General features: G+C 37.7%; 1 protein-coding gene and 1 long non-coding RNA gene across 3 annotated transcripts in view; both read right to left on the minus strand.

The window, feature by feature from the left end:
- Positions 1-1,560, minus strand: part of GALNTL6 (polypeptide N-acetylgalactosaminyltransferase like 6) — a 437,146-nt gene extending 435,586 nt beyond the window's left edge. Inside the window, exon 1 of one of the 2 annotated variants that reach the window (XM_021552775.4) lies at positions 1,230-1,560. In XM_021552775.4, the coding sequence (XP_021408450.2) occupies positions 1,230-1,367 (138 nt within the window). In that variant the 5' untranslated portion in view covers positions 1,368-1,560. The remainder of the gene's footprint in view (positions 1-1,229) is intronic. The other variant, XM_021552857.4, reaches the window with a different exon arrangement.
- Positions 1,561-6,882: 5,322 nt separating this feature from the next.
- LOC144246126 (uncharacterized) overlaps positions 6,883-27,898 on the minus strand; it is a 39,421-nt gene continuing 18,405 nt past the window's right edge. Inside the window, exon 2 of the long non-coding RNA XR_013339810.2 lies at positions 6,883-27,321. This is a non-coding gene — a long non-coding RNA (uncharacterized LOC144246126). The remainder of the gene's footprint in view (positions 27,322-27,898) is intronic.

Genomic DNA, 27,898 nt, shown 5'->3' on the forward strand with positions numbered 1-27,898 from the left:
TCCAACTAAATTTTAGCACCTGACAGCTACTGCATTTTAAAACCCATGGAAACATAAAGTAAGCTTCAAATTAAGAAGCTATCCTTAACTTCCTCCTCTAGTAATATTCAGAATATTTCATTAACCAAAGTTACGATAGTTTGGCGGACTAACTTCTGTAATGGATACCCTTATTAACAAAGAATCAAATAGGTTATTGCTCAGTTGAAGCCATTGACCATACATGGGTGATGACCCTTGAAATGAAGGCTACTAACACACAAAAATGATATATGATGCCATCTAATACACTAATGTGAAGGCTATAAAAATGGTAAACAAGCTAAAAGATTATACAATCTCTTAATTTCTTACCAATGATCTATGAAACATTCATGTTATATTTAAATTACACTGACAATTACAGTGTAGGAGCATTGTACTGTTGAACAGAACAAACACAAGCTTTGGTAAATTACAGGCAGGATTATAAAGAAGTGCATTACAACAACTCCCTAAAACTAAACTTCGCTTAATGCAGGTCATACTGTGATTTATGAGCCATACATAAACCCATCAAGCTGAAGAACAGCTCAAACAAAAAACAGTTTATGTCAACTGTTCTTATTAATAACAGTGATCAAGAAAACTGCAAACTGAAAATATTTGAAAGTTTTTTGTGACATCAGTCCGAAAAGCAGTTAAACACAGCGTCGCCACATCAGGTCACAACAGTAATATTCAGAAGAGAAAAAAAACCCTGGCAATCACTTCTGTTGATTTTGCAACAGAAGAGAAAACAAAAAAATCTCGGTGGTAAGACATCTATATGGATCCCAAGCAATTTCAGCGGACCTATAGCCACACACCAGTTCGAGAAGTATTGCAGAGAGGCAGGCAAACAAAAAGTTGCAGTAAAACCTCCACTTCTTGTAATGAAAATTAAAGCCCAGCATCACCCTCAGCTCACCAACGCGCCACACAAAATCCCACGTCCTCCTAATTTCAGAGGCAGCCTCTGTGCCGGCTCACCCCTCGCCTTCCCGGGGAAGCCCAGCCCGGCAGGCTCGGATGCTCCCACAACTTTCTCTCTGCGGCGCGGCGCTCGGCCAGGCACACGTGCAGCCCCGCTCCGCGGCCGGAGCCGGGCGCCCCGCGGCCGCGCAGGGCGAGAGCGGGGCCGTGCCCCGAGGGGCGGCGGCCGCCCTGCCCCGCCGCGGGGCTCTGCTCCCGGGCGTCTTCGCACCTACCTGCGGCTCGGCGGCTTCGGGCGGCTTCACCAGGTGCTTCTCCTTGTAAAGAGACCAGAGGCCGATGTCAGGCAGGAAAATCAGAGCCGCGGTGAAGAGCAGCGTCATTTGCAGAAACCTCTTCTGTTTCCTCTTCATGGCCAAAGCCGGGCTGCTCTGCTGGCGGCGGCGGTGTCAGCTCCCCCAGCACCGCGGGGCCGGGCTCTTCCCTGCCCGTAGTCCCTCGGAGGGGGCCGGCGCCGCGGAGAAACTTCGCCCGCCTCACGCCTGCCCACCCGGAGCCCGGGCGGGGCCGCCCCCCGCAGCGGCGGCGGGGCCGAACCTGGCGGCCGCTCCCCCCGCCCCGGCGCGGCGCTGCGCGGCGGCGGTGCCGCTCTTGGGCGAGTTCATGGAGCCACCTGCGAACGGAGCAGCGAACACCCCGCCGCGCAGCGGGACACGGGCAACAAATAAATAAATATGCATATATATGGATTTAAAAAAAAAAAAAAAAAAAAAAGGAGGGAAAAGCCTCACAACCCGAGTCCGGTAAACAGCGTGGGACGGACAGCTCCCCCTCCTCCCGGCCGCGCAGAGCCCCCGCCGCTGGCCGCGCCCGCCCGCCTCACGTCCCCCAGCCTGCCCCAGCCTGGGCGGGGGGGGCGCGGCATCATGAGCTCATCACGCGCAATTTGCTAAGCAAGAGTTCAAAAAAAAAAAAAAAAAAACCCACAACCCAAAAAACAGGAGAAAAGGGCAGATGCCAGCGCCACGGCAGAGCTCGACCCTCCGCGCCGGGGGGCGGGCAGGGAGGGGCGGCCCGCGCCCCCCGCCACCACGTGCGCGGCCCGGGCCGGGCACGGGCGGTGTCGGGCCCGCCCCGCCGCGCCTCCTCATCCCGGCCGCCCATGTGCGCTTCCCGCCGGCTCCGCGCCCTGCTCCCCGGCGGGCGAGGCGGGGAGCGACAGCCCGGTGCGGGGCCCGCGGGCCGGAGCTGGGTGATGCTGCTGCTGCTGCTCGTTCTGCCGCCGCCACGCATCGGGGACGGGGCTTGCAATTCCCGTTCCGGTCCGTCCTCCTCGGCGCTACGTGGAATGCGGGGGGAACCGCGCGGAGAGCCCGCGGGCGGCTCCCTGCCGGGGCACTCACCTGCCGGGGTGCCCCCGGACTCCCCCCGCACGCCGCCTTTCCGGAGCCCGCCCGCAACCTGAGCAGCTCCAGCCGTCCCCGAACCGCGGGGGCTGAGGTCATCTCCCGATTCGGTAGCAGCACTGAGGGTAGGAGATGTTCAAAGCGATGTCGAATTGTGCCCAGCGTGTTGTAGTCGGAGCCGTTTGGGCTTCTGGGCTGAGTTCAGCTGCTCGTTTCACTACACAATGTCATTATCTTGTCTTCCCAAACTAACTCCTCTCAGCAAAACAAGAGGACAGTCGTGTTAAGTTTAGTGCCCTTTCAACTTTGTCACATCAAACAGTGGGAAAATGTGTATCAGACTCATTACGTTGACATGTCCAGAACGAATATGGAAAAATAAAGCCACCTCTAACTTCCTTTCTTTATGCCCTTCATATGCAAAGCTGTCTCTTCAGCTACAGTCCCTGTTCCTATTGGTGACTAACATATTTCTGAATGTCTAGTTCTTAATCCTGCAGTACGAATTTTCTTTCTGTAACCCCAGTATATAGCTACGATTGGTGAGTAGTCCTGTCCTTTTCCATGGATGAGATTGGTCCTGTCCATCCACAAACCGTCTTGTTCAGGAAGCATTTCCTACATATGCATAAAAGAGTAAAAGAGGCAGTAGAAAGGTTATTTTTAGGAGAGTAGCTGGAGAAAAGGGAAAGCTTGAAGGCAGAACAGGAAAACTCTGAACGATGAAGGTGGAATGGGAGAAAACAGCATAATGCTCTTTACGTAAAAAAAAAAAGTAGGACTGGAAGGGACCTTGCAAGGTCAGCTCCTCCGTGGCTCTGTCCCAAGGCACAATCAACTACATGCATGTGTCATTCTTGACAAGCATTTGTCTAACCCATTCTGAAGTCCTCCAGCGATAGTGCCACTCCAGCCTCCTCAGGCAACCTGTTTTGTCTTGCCATTGCAAACTGCTCCTTAATGCACAATCTAAACCTCCCTTGATGTGTTTTCAGAGTATTACATAGCCACCAAAGGGAGAGCAAGCAGAGTATTCCCCTCAGTCTTTACACAGGTAAAGCCTACTTCCAGAAACTGTTCTTTAGGCCTTCTAGGGCATCTGAAGAGCTGATGTATCCTCCTGCTTTTATCAGGATTGTCTTCCACTGATTTGTATTTTATTTGAAGTCCAAAGCTGGAGCTAATAAGCTACTTGGGATCTTATAATTGTTTATAAGAAAAGAAGGATAATCATGCACATGTCACAGTGTGTGCTCCTTTTCCATGCTTCCATATGGAATGCAAACTTTAGTTGTAACAGCAGTATCACTTAGTGATAAAATTTAAGCTCTGGTTGGTTTTGTTTCCCTCAAGATCACCTAATCCATTGTTCATATTTCTATGGCTGAATATTTCTCTGTTTGTTACTGTCTCTATTGAATATAACTTTTTTTTCCAAAAATATTTATCCAGTTTGTCAAAAACACTTTGAATTTAAGCCTATCTTCCAATGTCATATACAAATGTAATAAATTTGTTCAATTCTGCAATCCAGACTTGTTAGCAAGGACTTTAGTTCCTCACAGAGCACTGCAAAATGTATGTTTCTACGTTTAAGAGAATGCCATTGATACTTCACTCTCTCTGTAGTTTCCAGGCAATTCAAAATACCTAAGTAAAATAATCTTGCTTAGAAGATTGTCATGTGCACAACTTCTTCTATTGTCTTGGTGATAAAGGATGTACAAAAGCGGTACCTTTCCATCCCTGCCAGTCTATAAGGATGTCTCAAAAGATCATCAAAAAGGCTATGCGAGCATTTACACTTTTTTGTTGTTGCAGCTAACCAAGAAGTTATTCAGTTCAACTGAATTTTAAATATTTGGTTTTATTTTTAAGAGATTAATCCATCCAAAGATTAAAGTACTCAGGAAACCAAAGGGCATTGATCTTGTCAGAAATTCCACTTATTTTTGTAGTTCATCATCCAGAGTTAGGAAATTTACCAAGCATATAGGAAATTTACCAAGCATATTGGAAATTTTGATTCAGCTGCCTTTTTGTCTGAGGACATTCAGCCCTGATGTTCTTCCACTCAATGCAAAAAGCATAATAGCTAAAGCCATCCTAAGTATAGAAATGATTGCTATGAGATCATATAATATTGTGTAGAAAAAGTAGGACTACTGGCAGGAAAGATTTAGGAGATGTTACATCTGGATTTCCACAGCTTGCCAGTTATGTCTGCCTCTGGAGGCTGAAGTGAATGTCGACATTGACTCTCAAGAGATGAAATTCAATTTTATTTCCTGAATCCTGAGAACAATTTTGTAGTAAGGGTCATAGGCCACAAATGACACATTCGTGTCTGCTTTGTAAAGAATTAAAGACATATTTTTCAGCAAATAAGTTTTTCACATATTCTTAAGACACCTAGCCCTATTAGGCAGTACTGAATTTTTAAAGCACTAAGCTAGGAAGGAAAAAGAAACCATCACTGTTGTACGAGGTAAAAGCTGCAAATATACAGGACGTGCAGCAATAACTTATGCTTGCCCTAGAAGAACTTGCAGTGGAGTTGCAGAATAGGCAATTTCTTCAGTGGGAATATGTTCAAACCTTCAGGTATTTGATGTTTGAAATCTCTAGCCTTAAATGATAAATAATGAAAGAGCAGCATCCTGCATGTTGGCACCACAGATTAGTGTATTACGGATGTATTTTCATTTCCACTCTACCATGTTCTCTAAAGACAAAACTTCCACTAAGATTTCTGACATGACCTATGACAGAAGAGTGTAAAACACCCTAGCACGGATAAGAACTGCAAAGCAAGATGAACATGAGAAGCAGTTCAGCCATTCATTTCAAACTGAGAAGCTGAAGTCCTCCAAGGTAAATTTTCTGATATTATGGCTTTATGTATAGAATTACTCAAAAGGGACCTCTGGTCATGGCTAATTACTTCTCCTCATGCAGGAAATCTACTATTCAGTGCATTTATTGTAGAAGCAAAACTCTGCTCTCACATGAAAGACAAAGTACCCACCTTCATATCACTGTTACAAACATCAGAGGTTGATGTGCTCTAAGCAGAGGATGAATCTAGTAAAATGATGATTAGCCATCTGTAATATTACTGTATAAAAGAGTGTATAAAGGCAATGCAATGGGAGTTTGCGTTGATTACATTATTTACCTCTGGGTAACTCAGGATATAAAATGACCTGGTCTGTTCCCATGATTTTTTTCAATCTTCTTAGTGGGAGAAAGCGTTGCAAACCACTCTCAAAGGCAGGAAGAAGGGAAAAGGGCTCTGTCCTTTTGCTAGTACAACCCTGATCTAAAACAGAGTTGCACACAATTGGTGATTCTGGTATTTAGGGGACTGACATGCTTTATCACACCTGGTTTTCATCCTCAGACATCCAAGGGTCTCTCAGAGCACCTTATATCCTCTGTCACTTTTAAAATCACTTAAACCTCAAGAGAAAGGTGTGAGGCTGGTAGCACAGTACAAACGGAAATTTCATGTGAAACAAAAAAGTACTCTTTTACAAAAGTTCAAAATTCAAGATCCTCCAAACTCCCACAGAGAACCTTTATTTTCAATACCATCTGCAGAGAAACATTTCAACATATTCACCTCAAAAAATAAAATGCTTTTTTATATGTAGACTCTGGTTATAAATAACAATACATAAAACAATTTTTTTTATTGACTAAGTAATTTTGTCCTTCTCTGTGTCCAGTTTTGTCTTCATGTTTCAAAATCATCATCACATATTTGTACTGCTACTGTGAGAATATGTCTTGTAAATCTCATTTGTTGGGGTTTTCTTGGAGTCAAACTCCTGTTCTCAAAGCTAAATGAGAAATTTGGCTGAAATGGAAAGTTAGAACCCCCTCTATGCATATAGGAAATCAAGAAATTCAGTTCCCAGAGCAAACTTGAGATAAGTTACTTTTATCAAGGTTTTTGAAATTTGGCTTCTGTTTTTTCAGTTACTAGGTTTGTCAATATTGCATAGAACCCAAAAATTTACTTGAGAAGTATGCTAAAAACATTTATTAAAATTGAAACATTTGTAAATCTGAAGACCTCTTCTTTTTAGCTAGCAGAAATTTTCTAGCCATAGTACTCTTAAAGGTCCATTACCTTAAAAAATTTTTGTAAAAATTAAAAAACCTAAATCATATGAAAATATTACTGGGGAAGGTGTGTGTCCTATCCCATTCTCAAACATTTGGCATTAGAAAACAGCATCAGTCCTATTCCAGAATTATAAAGTTTAATTAAAATTTGGAAGAAAAATTCTAGGAAAGTCACATAGAACTTGAATGAGTAATGATAACACCATGAATTATTTCCATTTTCAGAACTTAGTTCTGTTTGACTAGCTGGATGATGGATGATTGCTTCTTCATTGTTGCTGTGCCACTATAAACTCAAGAAAGCAAACAAAAATGCTGATGGATCAGAGTTTTTGCCAGTTACCTCACAAGCTGCAGATTCACTACTACACAAAAGAAATCACTGAAATGTAAGGGTAATCAGAAAAGTTTATTTTGAGAAGCAAAATCAGTACAATGTCAAATATTTCTAAATAGCTCAGTAATCATAAAACACTGATGTCAGGAAAAATAGTTGCTCATTCTTCCTTTCACACAAACCCACAGTAATTTGGGCCTAAATATGGTACAGGAACATGGCATTTGCAGAAATTTGGATGAAAAAAGTTATCTTCTTTTAGATCATCTTTTTCAACAAACAGAAGCATTAGCTTTGCAAGAGCAGAAAAAAACTCAGCTCTGTGATAGTTAGGAAAAGCATTTTGCTTTTCTGAAGATCAGAAAGATCTGAAAGATCTGAAGACCACATCCTCATTTTCAGTCTTGCTGTTCCATTAAAGAAACTTTGCTATAGATTTTCCAAGTATCTAGTAAGACCTCACATCAACATTACTGTTTTCACATGCAAGAGTCTCCTTTGTCTGCTAATGCACAGAGTCTTCACACTTTTATCACACAATCTGATTCAGGTTGGATGTAAAATCCAACCTGTCGTATTACTGGAAATAAAACAGTACATTCTGCAAAGTTTCCTTAACAAGACTGAAAGTCTCATCTCACCAAACATGTAAAATGTGCAGATTATATCAAAAGGTAGCAGATGTCACCTTAAGTTCTGATATTTCACTAGAGGCATTGCCAACAAACTTCAGAGATGTCTGCACTGATAAACAGGAGAGCAGAATGGGCTAGAGGGAGCTCAGTTGCTGCTTAGCACCTCTTAGCTGCTCATTTGACTTCTGTTTTGGGCTGATGCTGGGCTGGACTAAGCCTGGGACCTGCACTGGGAATCATTTATTTCAATTAAAAAATTAAAAGGATGAATGGGTGAGATGGCACCAGGTTGTTCATACCTCTGTCATGCTCATTCATTCCCAGTCAGCTGAGTATCACACACCCCAAACCCTTGTCATGTTCCAGCCATTCCCTAGGGTACATTGCATGTCTTTGGGGTCTGAAAAAAATCCCCTTAGGGACTTGAACAGACACTTCATGTCACCTCAAACACTGTAATGGTCTGCATCATTTTCTCTCCCTGTTGTGTCTCAGATATCAAGACAGAATCCAACAGCTTGAGAAGTGGGCACACGAAAATGTTAGTTTGCTGGTTACAGTTCAAAATGACATGCAGAATTTCCCTAGCTTACCAATGGTTGCCAATTTTTGTGGCAACCTAGGACAATGAATACTGTATAAATACCTTCTGCATTTGTAGATGAAGAAATTGTCAAAGAGAATTTAAATGAAGATCATAATGCTGACAGCTCCAGTTCCATCACTGCAAATTTCTGGTATACATGTATATGAAAACATGAAGCAAATAAGAAGCAGCACATTTCTATAACATTAGTTCATTGAATTCCATCATGTACTGTAGAAATGCATAATAGATGCCATAGAAAGCAAGATGATGGTCTTTTATTTTGGGTGCAACCCAGCAATTACATAACCTGTGTTCTAATGACTGCATACTGCTTCATCATTAAGAAGAAAATTTCATTTTATTTAAAATTATAATCACTAAATCCAGTGATTTCTGATGAGATGTGTGAATGTGATTTACAATATTGATTCTACCATATTCAAGTAAGAAAATAAATGCTAAAAGAAACAACGCTCAAGATAAGTATATTAAAAAGTATTTTTGCGAGGGATATTAGTAAGCTTTTCCTGTTTTTTTATGATTAACATCTTTGACATTTTACATGCAAATGATGAAGAGCAGAGATAAGCCAAGGTAGAACATAAAGGACTAGAATGCCACTCAAAAAAAATGCTTACTAGTATCTTTATTGCCAATAGCTGCTGTCAGGTTGATCTACAGTCTTACTAACCATATATTTTGTATTTCCCATGGAAGTTGTTATTCATATTTCAAAATAGCCTTCATAAGAACTAGAAGACTTTTTCAGATATTGCAATTCAGAGATCACAGGCTGTCTTTTCAGTCTCAGACTCCATTCAGGCTCACAGGATAGTTCACTGTAATAGAACTCAGAATACATTAAAGGCTCAAACAGAAGACATACAGACATCTCTGAATATTATAAAGGAAATAAAGGTGAAACTAACCAAAGAGTTCCATCAAAAGCTGATAGAAAATTTTTAACTGAAATGTTTAATTTCAGTGAGATTCATATTAGTAGAAAGCCAAGAAAATAAAGTACTAATGACTATCAGATATAAAAAATGTTACATGTGTCTAAGAGGTCCTAAATAATTCAAAGAATGTGGGATGGGGGGGTAATTTTTGAGTTGTTTGGTTTTTTTGGTGGGGGGAGTGTTCCCCTCATACTCTGAATAAAAGACTAGCTAAAAACTATCAAGAAACTGAGGGCAAAGAAAATTTTTGATTCCAGGAGGTCAGAAGCAGCACCAGCGGCTGGAGCTGCAGAAACTTTACTTGAGAGCTGATAGTGCTTAGACAACACTGAAATGCACATGGGGAAACCAGTAACATCCTCTGCTGCTGCAATTTAAATCAAGAAGCAGTTTGTCCTGTCCTATCACTTCAGACTTGGAGCTCTTGCACACATTCATACGGCTTGAGGTTTTTACTAAATGTGACAAGAACCCCTTCATTTTAGCTCAGTAATCAGGAGTAAATGAGAGGCGAATCAGGCTAAAGGTAATAAATCACACAACTGTTTGTGTGGCTTGGCAAACTTGTTTTTTTAAAGCTAATGTTCTGAAAGAGAAACATTTTTCCGTGATATTGTCCAATCCTAATAAATGTAATTGAAAAAATTCCCCAACTCATTATTTAGAGGAAACATTTTTTTTATAACTAGGATACTGAGGACCCTCCATACCTTGGGGAGCTAATTTTAGTGCTTTAATACAATATCAAGATGATCATTAGATGTTCAAGGATAAAAAATAGCTAAGAATAGAGCCAAATGGATTTTCAAAAAACATTCATCCTGAAGTTAATGATAAATTTAAGAATAGCTAATGTTAAGAGCTCTTTAGAAAGTAATTAATTAAGTCTGTCAAGTAGTAAATCCCAAAATCTCTAGTAGAACTTCTTCCAAGTAAATGCATCTACAATTTCATATACAGTAGAGGAGAAATAAAAAAAAAAAAAATAGGAAGAAGCTTTCTGCTCCATTAATAGACTCTACTCAATGGGAAAAAAATTCTGAGTTTGAGTTGATGTAGAAGCAAACGGATTGGCTAAAACCCAAAACATCAGGAACCCCACTCTCACCAAACTGGGAAAAAAAAAAGTTAAAAGATAAACATTGTAAAAGAACTTTTAAAATTTGAAACAGCTAAAAACCTCAGACTTTTTCAAAGAAAGTACTCCAATTCAACATTAAGTACTCCATCCATTCAGTATAGGAGCGTTTTTGCTTAGCCCAAAATTAATTTCCTTTTTTCAGTTTTTGCTTTCAGCCTTCCTCCTCCTTCTCCTGCCTCCTTGTTCCCACACACATGCTTAGTTGAGTTTTCACTTATGTCTTTCTCATGCTTTAAATGACCGTGCATTGAGGACCTTGGCACATGTACATGTGTAATACTGGAGCATATTGCCCTGATTCATGTTTTTGACCTGAAGAGTATTAATAAGCATAGGAAAACTTATTGTACTAAGAAAGATTGAGTGATTAAGAACACCTCTGATTGAACACCTCAGCAATAGCTAGGACTTTTGAAATTTCTTACAACATTTTAAAGCTCATCTGCTCAAGGTTTCACCCTTGACTTAAATACTTTCCAGATTTTGGGAAGCCACTAAAGCAGCTAGCATTAATGTTATTACACCTAATATAAATGTTTCAAGCTTCTTAAGACCATTTGGCATCTAAGGCTAAGACTGAAGAAGATCAGCTTAATACGACAAATCAGGCTACTTCACAATGAAAGGCCTCTCTTCAGATGACATTTATATATAAGAGCAAGTAAAATTGTCATTTCTTCTCTCTTTTGGGACTCATACTATGGCATTCTGCTAGCAGAGAACTTCCTTGCCAAGAAAGCAGGCCCCATCTGTCATTCACTCTTCTTGTTTCTCAGCAGAGTTAAAAAGCCTGACAGTTTCCATGAATAACAATGACACATACTGTTCTATCTTGCAGAGAGGCACAAATTTTATTGATGAAAACAGGGTGGCAGGGGGAAAATCCCTTAGTGTTTGAAGAGTTTTCTGACCACTGCTTATGTCTGGTTATGAGTGAAGATGTAATTGCCATTGTGTGTGCCAATGAACCTGCTTATTGCTGTTACCAGGTAATTGCTGACTTAGGCCACTGAATTAAGGAGCAGTTTTCATACAAGTCTGTTTTGTAACCAACACCCCATGCTTTCACAAGAAAGGTTCTGTATCTGGGCTGCAACAGCTTTTAATACATAGCTCTTGGCCACGCAGGTGCATCTGCACTTAAAAAGCTACGTAAGCACAGTCTTTGAACACCTTGCAAAGTTTCCAGAAATCATAGCAGAGACGTCTGTTTTGAGGGAGATGCTCACAGACAGCATGTAGAGAAAGTGCTTTTGCTGTTATCAGTGATTTTCTCGGTAGGTTTAACAAACATAATTGCACAAATCTATTTATAGATGCACATCTATACTACCTAATTTTCAGAAAGACTACACCTACCTGTTTCATAATAGGGTTTTTTTTTTGTCAGTGCAGAAGACAAGGCAAAAAAAAATCCAAGAAAGAACAGTTTACCCCAAGCTTATCTAGTTTTTGTTATTAAAAATGCAACACTAAATCAGTCATTGGTCAATCTGGTGTTGGCCAACAGTTTATTAAACTCATCTATATCTTGTATGAAATGTTTTTATTAAAGAAGACACCACAGTGCATACAGACCTCTATTTAGATGCACTTTTTATTATTGGCATGAGTTATTTGGTATTTTGTTTTTCCTTCATCTCTATTCTTGAACTTCTGTCAAGTTAACTGAGAAATACACGTACATCTTTAGGGGGTATGCACTGTTCAGATTATAATTTGATATACTTCCTTTTTTCCCCCATAAATCTATCTTCACAGTGTGAAACTCAGCTGTTGTAGAGGCTGATCAAACATTAGTGTTTGCTAAAAGTGCTGCTGAATATCATGTTAAATCTTGGGACAAAAAGAGATATATGCAAATGACATTTTGAGAGCCATCACCAATAAAGAAGAAGCTGAGGAATATAGGAAAATACAGAATTCCTTGAGGACTAGAATAATAAAAGTGAAACTGAGTTGAGTATAGTTTGGGATATTATCATATATAAATGTCCAGGAAAAAAAATAATAATTTGGAATGAAATTTTGGCTAACAGACTAAAATTTCATCAAGAATTAGAGGAAAGCAACTTATTTTTTCTTAGATTTGTTGCATCTGTTTGGCTAATGCTGTTCCTGCCTCTGTCTGAAACTCTCCAAATTCTGTATCGCCCTTCTAGTCAAGAGCCAGGAGTATTTTCTTGCCTAGTTTTCTAATTGTTCTTTTAAGAATTAGTATTTCTAAACTGGATCTTTTTGAAAATGCTTATTATTGAAGGTTCTGATGGCTTAGTCCCTTTGACAAATCAGCTGCTAAATGAAAAGAAAGGGATACAGGCATAGCACAGAAAGAAATATTTTTTCTGTCCAACTGAAACTGCTATTGAAACCGAGGGTCAAAGTGCCTTTTCAGGGAAGCAATAATGCTGCCTCTTCATATTGGGTCACTCACTGTGTATTGAGTCCCACAAGTTTACTATTTCATCTCTAGCTGATTCAGATCAAAGGTCCAGAATGAGAACACAAAATAGCTCTTTAGATGTTTGTTTGCTTATTTCTGAAGCAAGAAATCTGCGTCCACAACCCAAGTAGTTCCAGTCAGTGTCACTGTAGAAGGACACTCCTGATAAATTGAAAAGTGCCAAAGTTCCTCATGACAAATTCAAACATGAAAATTCTACTTTTGGTGGAAATTCACCTCATAAAGTTTCCAGTCTAACAAGGTCTCAAATACTGTGTTTTTCATGCTGGAATGTCATGTATTTTTCATGGCCAAAGCTCCACTGAAGTTCAGCAAAACATTACTTGCCAGTAAATTTCAGAAAATTCTCTCTCAGAAAGCCTACTTTAGAAAGAGGATACCTGAAGTAAGGTGGAACTAGACTTTACACACTTCTATTTTCATGTGGCATAGTCACAAAATCCTTAAAAGTCTGAAATATTTAGCTTCATAAGGGACTCACTCATACATGAGTTGCCAGTATTTTGAGTGTTTTGGAGCAGAATCTGTTTTGAAATATGACCTGTCTTGGGCAGGCTTGGTTAGTAATACTCCTTGGTTGGTACACACCCAAATCTGTATCAAGTAGAACAACTGATGAATCCTTCCCATACACACAAAGCATGTCCTAAACCTAATAACTCCTATTTCAGCTGCCTGTGTCTAAAATACAGTGAACCTAACAATGTGAACTGTGTTATGTCCTCATTTGAGGGAATACTAGGAGATGAGTAATATGCAGCATGTCAGTATGTGCAATCATTTTGTTGTATTTCAAAATGCATTAAAGGTTAATTTTAAAGGTATTTTTCTTAAAGGCATGGCAGGAAGGAGTTATCCCCTTTGTGGAAGACAGCAGTAGAATAGCTGAGGCTAGTGTGGAAATGACACAGCATGAAACATGAAATTAATGCTACAACAGCTTTCAAGACGGAATCAACAACAAAAAGCTTCACCAAAGCAGACTACAATTCTGCAGTTTTGATATACACCCTGAGATAGTTCAGTAAGAAAACATTTTTATGACTAGCAAAAGTACATAAACATAGGAAAGTGATGATGAGGTTAAATAATTTTAGAAAGTAAGAGTTGTTTGATGAATAGGTATGTACTAAAACAGCTTCTTCACTGATCATGTAAAAGATTTTCTTTTGGTCATGTTTATATTTCTAAATAATTTCTCAAAAAGGCATTGATTTTGCAGGCTTGACTTTTGATAGCTTAGCAGCCTTTCTACTCTTAGTAAGTATTTCTGGATAAAACATCCTGTTCTTTTAAAATCTTATGACTCTGAGGTTATGCTACACATAGGTAGGGTAGAGATACCAATATAAAAACACTTAGGCTTAGGATTCAAGTGGTATGATGAGTGCCAACAGTGCAGTTGCAGTTACAGTTGGTAGCTTCATGGTGGAGCCAAAAGCATGAGCTTTACACTTACTGCTGAGAATCAGAAACATAATGTGTGAGAGCATCCAGCTTCCGACAGGGTAACTTAGTTCCAGTATACCCTACAGAACAGTGATTTCTTAAACTAAGCTGCAACTGAAGTGTGTCAGGAAGTCTGCTTCATTACCTGAAATAGCTAGTTGTTTTTGTAGTGTGCCAGTCAAGTTTCATTGCTGCTGAGTGTAGATTATATCATGTCACAGCAAGGGGGAAAAATCCATTTCAGAAAGGAAATCATACAAACAAAGCCATTTCACAAAGAGTACAGATTATAATCAAGTTTCTTGGGGACAATCAGCATGTTTGATTTTAGATAAATACTTTCATATGCCGAAGAAAAGCATCATTCAGTGTAAAGCATCTTACTTGAGATGAAGTGCATAAGTCATTCATTTACTAAGTATCATTCTAAAATTAGCTTCATAAAGCAATGGGTATTTTTTCCTATTCACAAACATACTTTAAAATATGAAGAACCGTATACATCAATTTTTAGTGAAGCACTGATCTCATTTCCAAAGCTGAAAGCTGTTTTGTTCATTACTACTTTTTAAGCATTATAAAGTTTAATGTTGAGATACACATTAAAATAATATCAAAAAATAATTACATAAAATTAAAACAATTCTAGGTTATTTTTGTACTAGCAATGTACAGTTTTTTAATGAAAAATAAAAAAGCATCAAAACTAAAGTCATGAGTGAAGCTTGAATATGCTCCCTAGTTCAGGATAGATTATCGTTAGAAGGAGAATAGGTGATTCCCGATGCATTTCTTCTTGTCACATTGGGGATACCCAAAAGAAAATGCACTACAGTTTATTACATTGCTCATGAATTTGTGGAAACTGAGTTCAGAGGGCAAATTATTAATCTGGATCAACCACTGAGTGTCACAGACAGTTCAGACTATTTATTACAGACATAGAACAGTCTCTTGAACCAATTAAAAGTATTTGAGAGAGATGGCTGCTTGTTCTTGTATGGGACAGTACAGTCTTATGGCTTTGTGAACCTTACTTTGGAAACTTGCCAGAAGAACTCACTTTTGTCTGATTACAGTGGGTTACTCGTTGTTCTAAAGCAAGCAAAGAACACACTTAGTTGAGGAGCCCAGATTTCAATTCCTACTCACATCTGGAGAACATTCCTTTGACACTGCCCAAGTTTGCCTGGCTGATTTAAAAAGTAACAGTATCCTCCCATCTTTCTCTGACAGTGTCCTCACTGGTAATTAACACTCTAGCAATGACATTTATGTCTCATTTAAGTGTAATAACAGTGTGTCACTTACGCAACTTTCTGAAGATAGAATTTTCAGGGCTGTGACCTTTAAAAATACTTATAAAAGCAAATGAGTGATGAAAATAGGTTTTGTTTGTCTGTATGTGTGATAGTCACTCAGTATACTAGCAATTAGGGAGAACATCCAGTTTTAGATTGCATATGCAACAGGCATGCATATCCTCTACTCATTTCGGAAGGGGTACTTCCTATTCAGAGGTAGATACAGAGTGCTAACAGGGTACATTTTTATATATAGCTGTTGGTCTATCATACCCAGTCCATCTCCATTCATTGAAATAATTCATTTAAACACTAGATACTGAAACATAAATTGCAAGCTGGTAGTGAATTTCCATTTGTCTTGGTGTTAGAGGTTAAGTAAGCTCTGAAGTAAGATCAATCCTGAGAAGTACTGTTTGAACTAAAATATAGCCTTCTAATTTGTAAGCTCTTCAGTTAAGAGATGTATGTACTTATGCAGTATTTCAGATATGGGAGATAAGAAGCTGGAAGCATTACTACAGCTCAGGTGAGAGTGAAGGTTCACAGGAATAAGCACAAGATGCTGTGCCAATTGCCTGGAGCAAAAGTAAAAAATGCAACACTGAATTGTATTAAATTCTCAAGTTGTATGCTGCCTCCAATGACACACTTTTGCCAGAGTCCATTTCAATAGCAGAAGATTTCAGGATATTAGCAAAGTTTTTATTGCAGCAGAATTTATTACTGTGAGTGCTACAGACATGCTGCTGTTTGCGTAGCTGGTGCAAGGTGCAAGATCTGTTTCCGCAAAAGAGTGTCCCACATCCCCTTAAGGGAAGAGGCTGGCCAGTGAGATCAGGCTGCATTTCCACTCATTACTATAATGAACTAGTGGTCTCAGAGACCAGCTGGACCTCAAGGAGGCTGTTGTATTAGCAACAGGGAGAAAAGGGTGCTGAAATGACAACTGTCATGCAAACATCTACTCAGCACATTGCAAACAAGTTCAGCTGAGCTGACAAGGAATATAAAACTTCCTGTGTAACCATTGCCAGTTGTTTTGCTAAGGAAAGGAATTGTTATGACTTATGAGAAAAGCAAAGGATTTTCCTGAAATCTGAGAGAAAAAGACTAGTGCAATGCTAGAAAGTCAGCAATGTGCTGCTAACCAAGATAAAGAAGGTGGCATAAAAAAAATAAATAAAAAGAGGGTATCGCTCTCTACATGAAAAATCTGTACCTAAATCAAGCACTCATTAATACCTCAATGCATATGAATCACTGAAAATACAGAGTTTTAGAAAACGCGCTAATTTAAAAATATTATAAAAATAATTTAAAATAGTTACTTAAAAGAAAACATTACCAGGTTAAGGTAATTATTAACTGGTTTTTCAACATGCATAAAGAAAAATTGGATTTTGGGAAATACAATTTGATTAAAGCATATAAGATGACAAACACGGGAATTATAGCAATGATAAATAAAAAGGTAACATTCAAGCTCAAAAGACATTGCTTTTACTGAAATTCTATTTTAATTTGGACATCATTATGCTCACTAAAGATTAATCATAACAGAAGTGGATATTGTTTCAAACCCTATAGACCAATAGCAATAATGCAGCTGCCCACCTATTTCTCCACAAAGAAAAATAATACAGTCTCAGACACTAAAAATTGTGTTAATACACAGATTTCCAAAAGAGTGATTTCCTCTAAAATAAGGTCATCATAAATCAAATGGGATAGAGTAAAACATTTAGAGAGAAAGACATCAACAGAAATTTGGAAACTTTTGAAAAAGATGGCTGCTAGACAGCAAGAATCATGTGATAAAAATATATAGGCAGAAATGACATCCAAAGGGTGTCCTGGTTCAGCACAATGTGAGGACAGTACTTAACAGTATAAGAAAACAGTGAGAAGGAAATGGAAAATAAATCAATAGAAACTTGACATACACAGGACACAGATACCTGATAAAGGAATTTAAAGGCATTGTAAAAAATGCATGGTAGGATGAACTTAACTAATCTTAGTAAGAAGATTTAAATGTTACCATCAAATTGGTGAGTAATTAGGTGTATTTTCTAGTGGACACGGCAAACTAACACAGTGAGAGGTCTTGTAACTGCTAGGTTTTTTTGTTTTTTTCCCATCTGTCCCCCTGCCTCCCCAAAACCAGAAGTGGTAATTCAAGTTGTGCCTAAGTATCTTCACAGGGAGAAAAGACTGCATGAAACTTAAAAAGGACAAGATTAAGAAAGAGCCACTGGAAATCTAAAATCACAGACACTCTCATGAGAAAATGCGGGCATATTTAACAATGAGTGGGATTAAGCCTTGCCATGCTTTAATTAATAGGATGGGTGGACCCACCTGCTGTTTTTCTGGAAGACTTGCTTTATTCAGGAATATTTTTTCATTCAATACAGGGTATCTTGGCGAAAAAGAAGGACTGGTTATTCTAAAGGTCAGGCCAAATGTTCCAATAATATGCACATTCAGTGAAACTTTAAATAATATCATTGCAATAGCCCCTTCTCATGTCTTACTTATTAGAGGAGATAAATCCCTGGCTGTATGCCCTGGGTCTACTTCATATTGTTAATCACTTTGTAATTTCCCTTAGAGAATATATTGACTAAATTGCCTCTGTCTCAGAATATTCCTTTCCCCCTTTATATCTCTATGAAACATCTATAGCTTTTCTCTGTGCTGAGAAAATAACTTTTCTTCTTTTCATATTTCAAGGTTTCAGACATATCTCCATTTTCTCAAATATGAAAGAGCAGACATATCCTTTGGAGACAAACTCCAAATTTGTGTGAGGCTTCTAAAACCCCTTCTCTACAGTAACTTGGAAACTGCTTAACGGAATTTCATTTCCTTCCAATTCTTCTTTCTTCATCTTTAATAACTCTTTAGAGAAAGCTACTTCTATGAAAAATAACTTAATTGAAAAAGGAAATTTCCTTTTCCTGAAATACCTTTCTGCTGCAAGGGCCTCAGTGACCTTTCTAGTTTGACCAGTTGGAATGAAAAAAAAACCCTGCTATTTTAATGCAGTCTTATCTGTGCTGTTGAATATAAAAAGAAGCAGGACAAAAATAATATTTTTTAAAAATTACAGCTCGTGTCTGAAACATGCCATTTCTCTCTGGAATACCATGTGATGAGCTGATAATGCTAAAATTAAATTAAAGGACAATTCTTGGTAAGAAAGCCTAAGGCAGAAATTATATACTTTGCTGATAATCTGGTGTGAAGCTGGGATAACCAGTCCCAATTTAGGGCCATTATAATGGGGGTCACCTGGATCAATATATTTTGAACTTCAAAGCACATGCTTTGATGATCTTTCACAATCTGGTAGCCTTACCAACGATTCAGAAGATGAGTGAAGGCAGAAAAGAACTTAAAGTGGAAATTACAACAATAAATGTAATCATAACAGTACATGAAATTTCAACAGTAAATGTAATCATAACTCCTCCTTATTATAAATTAATGTTTAAAGACCAAAATCCATAGTACCTAAGATTGAGACTCTTAGGAATGGTGACCACTAAGGATGTTCCCAGGAAAGGACATGTCACATCACAGTGCATCTAAAGTGCCTCCACCTACTGCTAGGAAAAAAGGTCAGGCTTGCTGGCATTCCCTTTGTCAGCTAAGCAGAAGACTAACCTATAAAATTATGTAAAGCATATACAAATCTATGTTAGCTACTACTTTAGGAAATATATAAAATTTCTTTCTATCCAGTGCTTCAAGGCATAACACATTTGTTGGATTTTTCTTTGGACTTAACTCAAATTTAAACTCTCCTTCAGGGCTATCAGATGAGCTGCCCAGGAGAAGCTCAATGGAGCTTGAACCATAGCAGGTGCTGAATGGATGTGCTCCCTTGCCAGTTGCTGTAGCATGTAGCAAACTTGCCTTTATTGGCTTCTAAGGCAATGAATCTGCCCTAGTTTTTCACCACAGCCACAGGCATGCTGCTGATCATTTAGATTTAAGCTTATTGGAAGTTTTAAATGCCTCTCACTTCAGCTACCTGTGGATTTTCAAAAAGATGCAGCTGGCAAGTTGACTCAGAAATCTGCCTCAACCTTAATAAATTGCATTTAATCTGACTACTGTTTGATACAAAAGATCTTAGTTAAAAATCCATTCACTGGCTTTGAAGCAGAATGTGGATGAGCGACTGATGAGTGTCAGAAGGTGCTTGTAAAAAATATTGATTTTCTGTAGATAATAAAGTATCTAAATATTTAGAATATATTAATATTTTTATAACCTTAGGAAATAAGACACTTCAGCTTTATCATTCAAGCCAAGAAATTTAGTCCCAGGATGTTAAGATATTACTTTCAAAGTATTTTGGGGTTTGTCCTTTCTTGTAATACCCTAGAGATAGTTAATTATATTTCTTTGTGAGACAGATAAAATAGATACTGTAAAATGCACCCAGTTACTCTACTTGTGTTTTACATACATGGAACTTTAAAATTTATATAGACAGTAATTTTTTAGGGGCTGTTTAAGTTTTTCTTATGTTTATGCTGTCCACCTCAAGTGTGAATCTAAGATTCTAAAATTACCTTAAACATTACTGTAATTGCTTTCAATGAAAAATCAAGCAACTTCAAACACTCCCAGCAACTAATTTTTAAAAAATACCCAGTAATTTACATATATCTGAAATAATAATCCAAAGGGTGAACATGATAAATAATTGCAATTTAAAAACTGTGGACCTGACCTAAGCTGCTTTGTAATTTCCTCTGAAAAGTGACAATTTTGGAAATAGTTGGTGTAAAGGCAAACAGTTTAACATATGATGATTCATATCCTTACATTTCAGGATTGATAGGGTTATTCCTAAGAGTAAACTTTAATTGCAAATAAAGATAATAAAATTTATTCATAAACTGAATGGATTTATCCAGAGCATTGGGAAGTAAAGTAAAAGGAAGATACCACACCAGCAAACTAGGAGATCAAATTAGTTCAATAGTGAAGATTCTTGCAGAGTCCAATCTCACATTTAGAAAAGAAAGTCTTTAGTATTCAAAAGTCATCGGCTCAAAAAATTCTGATCAAGTTTGAACATTTTAACTTATTTTACTTATAGGAATACTTTTACTGGTGGGATTTACATTCTTTTAATTCTGTAACTTTATGTGCCAGTGCACAGATGGGCCATGGGGAACAACTGAAATATAAAACTGGTAAAGACCAGATAGGCTTCAGAAGCAAGCCTAGTCTGTCTTACTGACAGGGGTCATTTCCATTAATATCATACCTTAATAACTATGCCCTTAGACTGGCACAGAGCCCTGCACATTAGCTTTTCTCATGAACCCTAAGATTGAAAGTTGTTTATAAAAAGGATAAAAGCCTGACACATGATTATAAAAAGGCATACCTCATCTATTAAGATTGATCTTTCACTTCAGTACATATACTTCTAAAACATCCCTATTCCTTCAGGCTGAAGGTGAAGAGGAATTATATCTTGAACCCAAAATTCACAATTAAACTATTTTTCAATTATTTCTAGAGCAGCTCTCTCTGGTGGGTAATGATTATCAAGAAGATTATATTCAAATGTGGATGCCATCAGCTCCCACTGTTCAATTCTTGTGTTGCAATAGACATAGTAAATAAAAATATGCATGTCTGAACAATGCTGCAACTTGGCCCTAAAGTAATTCTTACCACCTTTCAAGTATTAGGATCCAAAACAGCCTCTGAGGCGGGAACTTGTGTTTTGCTTCCACAATGGTTATAAATTATATAATAATCACAATTCACTTGAGTTATTTCTACTGATTGTGAAAAATAGTTAAGTACAATTGGCTATTTGTCCAATATGTTTAACTTGTGTAAATAATCCAAATTAATTCATCTGGTTCCTGTTGCAGGAGAGAATACCAAATGGGCTAATCAGATGTGGTTAAAGGTGTGTTTTTGGTTGTCAGACCCACAATAGGAACCAAATGAAGTAATTAGAATTAATAATATAAATTAAGCGTTACAGTGTAGTGACACTAATAAGGTGAGTAAAGATTAATAAACCCTTTTTTAAAACCAGAAGGGGAATAAGCTTTATAACTTAAGCTTTAGTTTAGCTTTAACAGGAAATAAGTTTTTGAAAAGAAAGGGAAATGGAACAATGAATGATGCTGACCACCAAATGCAGAGATTTCTATGTGAAAATTGACACATATGTTTTATTTTGCTTACAGAAGAGTGATGGAAATGGTAGGGAAAAACATTAGCGTGTTGGGGAATGAATGATGGGTTGGAGCACAGCCTGCTGTTTTTAAGAGAAAAATTCTATCTATCATTATAACTGGAAGTCCTCCTTTTCCTATATTTTTATATTTGAAGAAAATGTTGCTATTTCAAGAATTGTTGAGAATCTTTGCCTTAGCTCTGACCCTGCAAAATAGGTCAAGACATTGAGTTCTTAAATCCTTCTATAGGTCAAAACCTAGAATAGACCCATCTGTTCCAGTTTTCATCTGTTTAATTTCTTCTATTGCATTTAACCCTTGTTATAGTGTCTTGTAAAACTCTTATGGGGAAAACAATGGCAAAATATACTTTGAGTATGCCCAGGTTGTTAGATCTTGAATCTGGTTGTTAGAGCAATTATTTCACTAGACTGTGACATACCTATGAGAGACTATTTCTCATACCTTGTAATTGTCTGGTAAGGATGCTAAGCATGAAAGTCTTTCTACTGTTTTCCAAATACATTTCTCTCCTGGACTCTGAAGCAAGTTTTGAGTAAGACAATGATGACTTGCTTGTACCTGACACTGCTACTACTGTTTAAATGGCAACTTTAAAATGGCATCAAGGTCTTCTAGAATCAAATATTTTCTATAAACCACCCTTATTACCAGTACTTCCAATAATGGATGAATTCAAACTATACAATTTCACCCATAAACAAGGAAAAAACCCAACTACTTTTGCTGTTATGTGTAATTAATGGAATATCATTTCTTTAAAGCAGTTACTCATTTATTCTACTTTGCAGCAAATCACTTGGGAATGTTTGCGGCTTTTAATTTGCCATAGTTTTCTCTTCTACAAATCAAATTAGTAACCGAGTCTCTTGTTAGGCAGAATTGTAATGAAACTGGAGTTCATGGGCAGTTAGGCAGAGCTGCCCTAAGCCTTTGTTTCTGCTGGGGTCTGCTGCTTGCTAACAAGATGCCATCATAGGACAAGAGTGCCTAAGGCTACTGATATGACACAAGAGAGAATTATTTGGGCTACAAAGCTCACTGAGCATCCAGACTCTGTGCTTTACAAGCATATTTGTATCTCAGCTGCATAGTTTTATTTTTTTGACTGTTTCTTGTTATGCAGCTGTACTAAAATATCAGCAATGCTGAAATCTTCCTCTGGTATGGATCATAAAGCACCCATACTTGTCTTTCTGCATTATGATTGTTAGGATTTCTGAAGAAAAAGCTTGTTCCTTTTCTGTCTCACAATGATCCTGTAAATTTTTTTGCAATTCACTGTAAACATTTTAGTAGCCCTCAAAGTCTAAGGCTGACCAGTATAAGGTCTGACACCAGCTTTCTAAGAGACCTCCTTTCCAATGGAGCATCCCGGTTGCGTTCTTTGGAGGGGCAGGATTACGGCACGTGTATGTAACATGTGACACTGCCCTGAGCATGGCATCAAAAGAGTTCTGAGCTACAAGTACATCATTAAAAGAAAGGCTCCAAAGTACCCACTTCACTTTGCAGAGGTTTTTCATATAAAATGTGCAATTATGCTATGTAGTAATTCAGAATTACATGATATGCTTTCCATTTCTTCCCTGTTCAGCAGTGCTGTGCTATTCTCCAAACTTCAACAATTCATTCTAGGATTGTCTGTCAAAGAAGGAGGCTATTTTGTCTGAACATCTACAGGAACATCTTTTTCTTGCAGTCTTGGAGATCTGGACTACAAGGATAAGATGCTGAAGACCTTTATTCATCTGAAGCATTAGGAAATATTTCCAGAGTGGACAAATGCAATTGCAGAACTGCATTTTGTGAGATACAGCAAAAACCTTTAACATGACACAGTCTGTTTCCTTTTATGGATTACTGAAAGTAATTTACGGATTACATGGAAAGGCAATTCAGAGCGAGTAGTTTAGCATTTCATTTACAATGGCATTTCGTGTGGAGTACCATGGATATGGTAGCCATTTCAGAGAAGAAATACCAGAGTCTAGTACAAATCTAACTTGCAGCAAATGCACAGACTCAGCACAAGAGAGACCTACCTTAGTAACGTGGGAAGATAGTTATTTCTTCTATTAATCTTGAAAACTTGTCACATGAAATTACAGAATACGCCACATGGCAAAATTCTAAATTAAAGCACAATTTCTAGCTTGTATTTCTCCCCATAAAAGCAATTTTCTATCCTGCAGTTTGGGGAGAAAGGGGAGCTTTTGAGTCTTGTGTAACCCAATAAGTTTTACAATATTCACCATTATTCTCTGTAGGCAACTTTATTTCACTCTTTCAGAGCTCTACAGTTCCTCTGGGGGCTATCCCTGTGTCTGCTCTTTGGTGAAATTTGCTTTAAACATCTTTTAGAATCACAGAATATTCTGAGTTGGAGGGAACCCATCAGGACCGTCGAGTCCAACTCGGCCCTGCACAGGACACCCCCAGAATCACACCATGGGCCTGAAAGCATTGTTTTGGTATCTTCAAATTCTTCAGTGTATGGAAGAAATTTCTTCCCTTCCTGTTTAAAAACAAGTTTAGTTTCATTCCTTATCTGAGGACTAGATTTCGCACGTCCCTTTTGAAGTTAAGGTTCCCAAAATAATTCTGGGATGCATTTCACTAGTAACTACAGTTTACAGCATATAAGTAAACAGGATCTGATTTTTAGCTCAGAAAAAAAGCCTCAGACTCCTTAAAGTCTCTCTTGTTCCAAATGGTCAGTAAAACCATAAATGAAAACATAATCCAAAGTGGATAAATGTCAGATGGTATATAGTTTTAAGTACATGTTTTTGATTTAATATATGACTGCTACTTACAGCAACTAATTTCAGAACTTGTGAAAAGAGAGAAAAACCACCCTAATTTAATTCTGGGTCAAGGCCAGGATTTGGTTCAAAATACTGTTATCAAATAGTGACTTTGTGACAGTCACCTATATCCTTATAGATATATGAGAAACAGTATCAGCTACTCATAGTTGCTTGCCCCCAATTAGCACTGGTATATAAAAATGTGAATCTTGAAAACAAAGGAAAAAGCTTGAAAAAGAGCAGCTGACAGGCTAAAACAGATCACAGAAAATAAATAAAGGCACCACACTAGCCAATCAGAATAAAAATAACATTACAGCAAAAAGCCCTATCCTTGAAAAAAGAGGTCATTTATAATGAAAGAGGAGAATTTTACAGCAAAAATAAATCAGAGAATGGAAAGCAACAAATAAATCAGAACAGGAGAATCATTACCTTTCATAACATTAATATGAAACCATTAACAATGCAAGAAAAAAAAAAAAAATTTGAGGAATGTTTTAGTAAATAGTCCAAGGCTATGAATAATTTTCCAGACTTATCATAAGCATAGAACCTTCCCAACAGCTGTATGGCCTTGCAATCCTGTGACAAATATCTGTGATTTTAGGGTAAATGGATCTGTAGGTACAGATAGGAATGCTATGGGAAGAAAATTGAGCATTTCAATACACAGAAGCTAAGGGAAGCTCATACACGGACCATTCTTTACAGAAGATAAGTCTGAGGAATTGTTTCAGTCAGACATGCTAATAAATCATTTTCAATAAGAGATCAATAAATTGAATAGTAATAAATCACACAGATCATGTGATATTTGCTCAATATTTCAATGCGAAATTGCAGGCATGTTAAGAAGATTACTTATACTTTCAATCAGCTTTACTGCCAGAGGAAAGGAAGATCTCTGCTGGATTTTAAGCTTCCTAGAGAAATTTAGGTTATTCTGCAGCAGTGCACAAGAAAATTGATAAATTCTGTTACACACACTTCAATTAGTAATTTTTAAAAAATTTTTAAAAAACCCAGAAACCCTAGACATCAAAGGGCAATGAGGCAAACCAATGAGTAGCTTCTATATAAAAATAATATAGGCAAACAGATATTACCCACTTTGAAAATGGGAAGACTTGGAGAGAATCTGATATAGAGCACTATGAGGACTCTTAATTAAGTGGAAAAAAAAATCTATTCACTTTTTTTATGCTGAAACACCTGAACTATCTGATGCTCTTAAACTATTAAGCAACAGATTTAAAGCAAGTGAAAGAAAATATCAATGGTAAATCATATAATTTTGTCCTGGCATTTAGCAGTAACCAAAATGGGGTAAGATACGATGAAAGTAATAAAAAACATCCATCAAAAGCTAGTGTACATGATACAGAAGAAAAAATTATAATAAAATATAAATGACTGACTTTTGGAGGAAATCCTGAGGGATTATGCCTCTGCTCTAGATATATGTTCAGTAAGTTTTATCCATGCACCTGTGACTGGTCTCTGTCAGAGATGGGATTCAGCAGTGAGGGACTGTTGCTGACAAGTAGGACCATCTGCGACTGTATTGCTACATTTCTAATGCTGCAGCACTGAGGCAGAAGAGGATGCTAAGGCAATCAGATCATTCTCAGATAAACCAGGACAGTTAAGAGCTCATAACATATATTTGCATTTGGATTTTGAAATCAGAATGTGTTTGTCAATAACTGGAATAATTCAGTTAATATTTTTAATAAATATAGTCATGGCTAGATTTTTATTATGTGGGAAGTGGGTTTTTATTTTGTGGGGGAGAGAGAATTAGCTTTATTTTTTTTTAAATAGGACACCTAGTACGCACATCATCTAAATTTAGATGTTTATGTTCATTTTATATTTTTACAGTTAAAGCCCAGAGTAATGCAAGCAATTTTGGCTAAATCTGAGGGAGAGATTATATAACATTCTGACAAGGTACAGGGTTTGTGGCACAGTTACTCAGTAGCATAATTCAGATATGAATTTGAACATGATAATCATTATATGTTTTGACATTTGCCAGTGCCATGCCTGACTGTTACTTAGAAGGCTAGTTTTATGTAATTTTTATTCTCAAAATGTATCTCTTCTGACATTCCTTTGCCTTGAGTCTTGATATTATACATTCAAGTATGATAATCATAGAACATTCAAACATTTTATAAACGTACACCAAAAATATTATATGACAGTATGTGTGTAACTATCAAAATTTAAAATAAGTTTTATGAGTCCTTTATTTAAAAATAGTGTTTCTGACATTTACATGTAAGAGCCTAGATGACCCCTTCAGAAATACATTTTGAAGAAAATAAATGGGACTGGAAAGAAATATTTTTTACAATGTGCTGTCACCACATATGTTCTATACAACATCTATAGTTAAAAGTTCTAGCCAATACTTCTAATATTTACCTGTGTCCCTTCCTTTAAAGGGGAAAGAGATATTTTTTTGTTTGGGTGAGAAAGCTGCAGAACTTCTCTTTAAATTGCTTAGGTTTTTCATAGTGGCAGATACACTTTCAAGCAGGTTTTAAGGACATACAATAGGTTATAAAACCCTCTTTTTTTGTGTGGCATTTTGTCTGAATGCCATGATACCACACTGAAAATCACATGCCTTCTAAAATGTTGCAATGCAAATGCATTACCTCTGCAATACAGACTGCTGCCCTTTAAGCAAACACTTCTTCTTTGATAATATTTTGAGATATGTCCTGCTGCTGCTCCTTTCAGAGTGCTGCTTTATCTTACTTTCTCGATGCCCTCCTGTAGAGGTAGGCTTCTTTCCCATCAAATCATGCAGTGTGGAGCATATCAGACTCTGCAGAGTTCTTTAAATATTTGGTTGAAGGTCAGTCCTGCCATCCAGAAGAGAACAAAAACATAGTTTTATGCTTTGCTACACTTGAAGAAACTTGGAATAATAATCAAAAGAACACAGGAATCACTTTCCCAGTATGATGGTGTTAATTTGTCACCCTGCACCTCTATAACTTGTGCAAGTGGAAGCTTGCCAACAGTAACAGCTGGATGCTCAGGTGTGCATATTTCACTTATTTTACAAAGCAGTAGAAAGAAAAGAAGTAGGCATGTTGTATGTGAAGAAAAGTCTGGGGTTTTTCTGCTGCTGACACTGTGCCATTGAATTATGGGCAGTGGTTTGGTGAGAAGCCTTGATCCCATTGAACAATAGCAAAATTCCTGTTGTTATCACTTCATCTGGGAAAATTAATGTGGAGTATTTGGGAACAAATGAGGGAAACCTAGTGTCTCAGAGAAGCAAAGCCTTTCTGCACTTTGGTTCTCATACTCTTTTTTTCCAAAAGCATAAGCATGGATAGAAAACATTGTTTTTGGAAGATTACTTTGAATTCCAGAAGGAAACAGAGCAGGACTTTAGTGCCACTATTTACCTAGAAATAACATTCATACATA

The sequence above is a fragment of the Lonchura striata genome, chromosome 4 (assembly GCF_050655825.1).
Source record: "Lonchura striata isolate lonStrDom1 chromosome 4, ASM5065582v1, whole genome shotgun sequence".
NCBI classification, from domain to species: domain Eukaryota; kingdom Metazoa; phylum Chordata; class Aves; order Passeriformes; family Estrildidae; genus Lonchura; species Lonchura striata.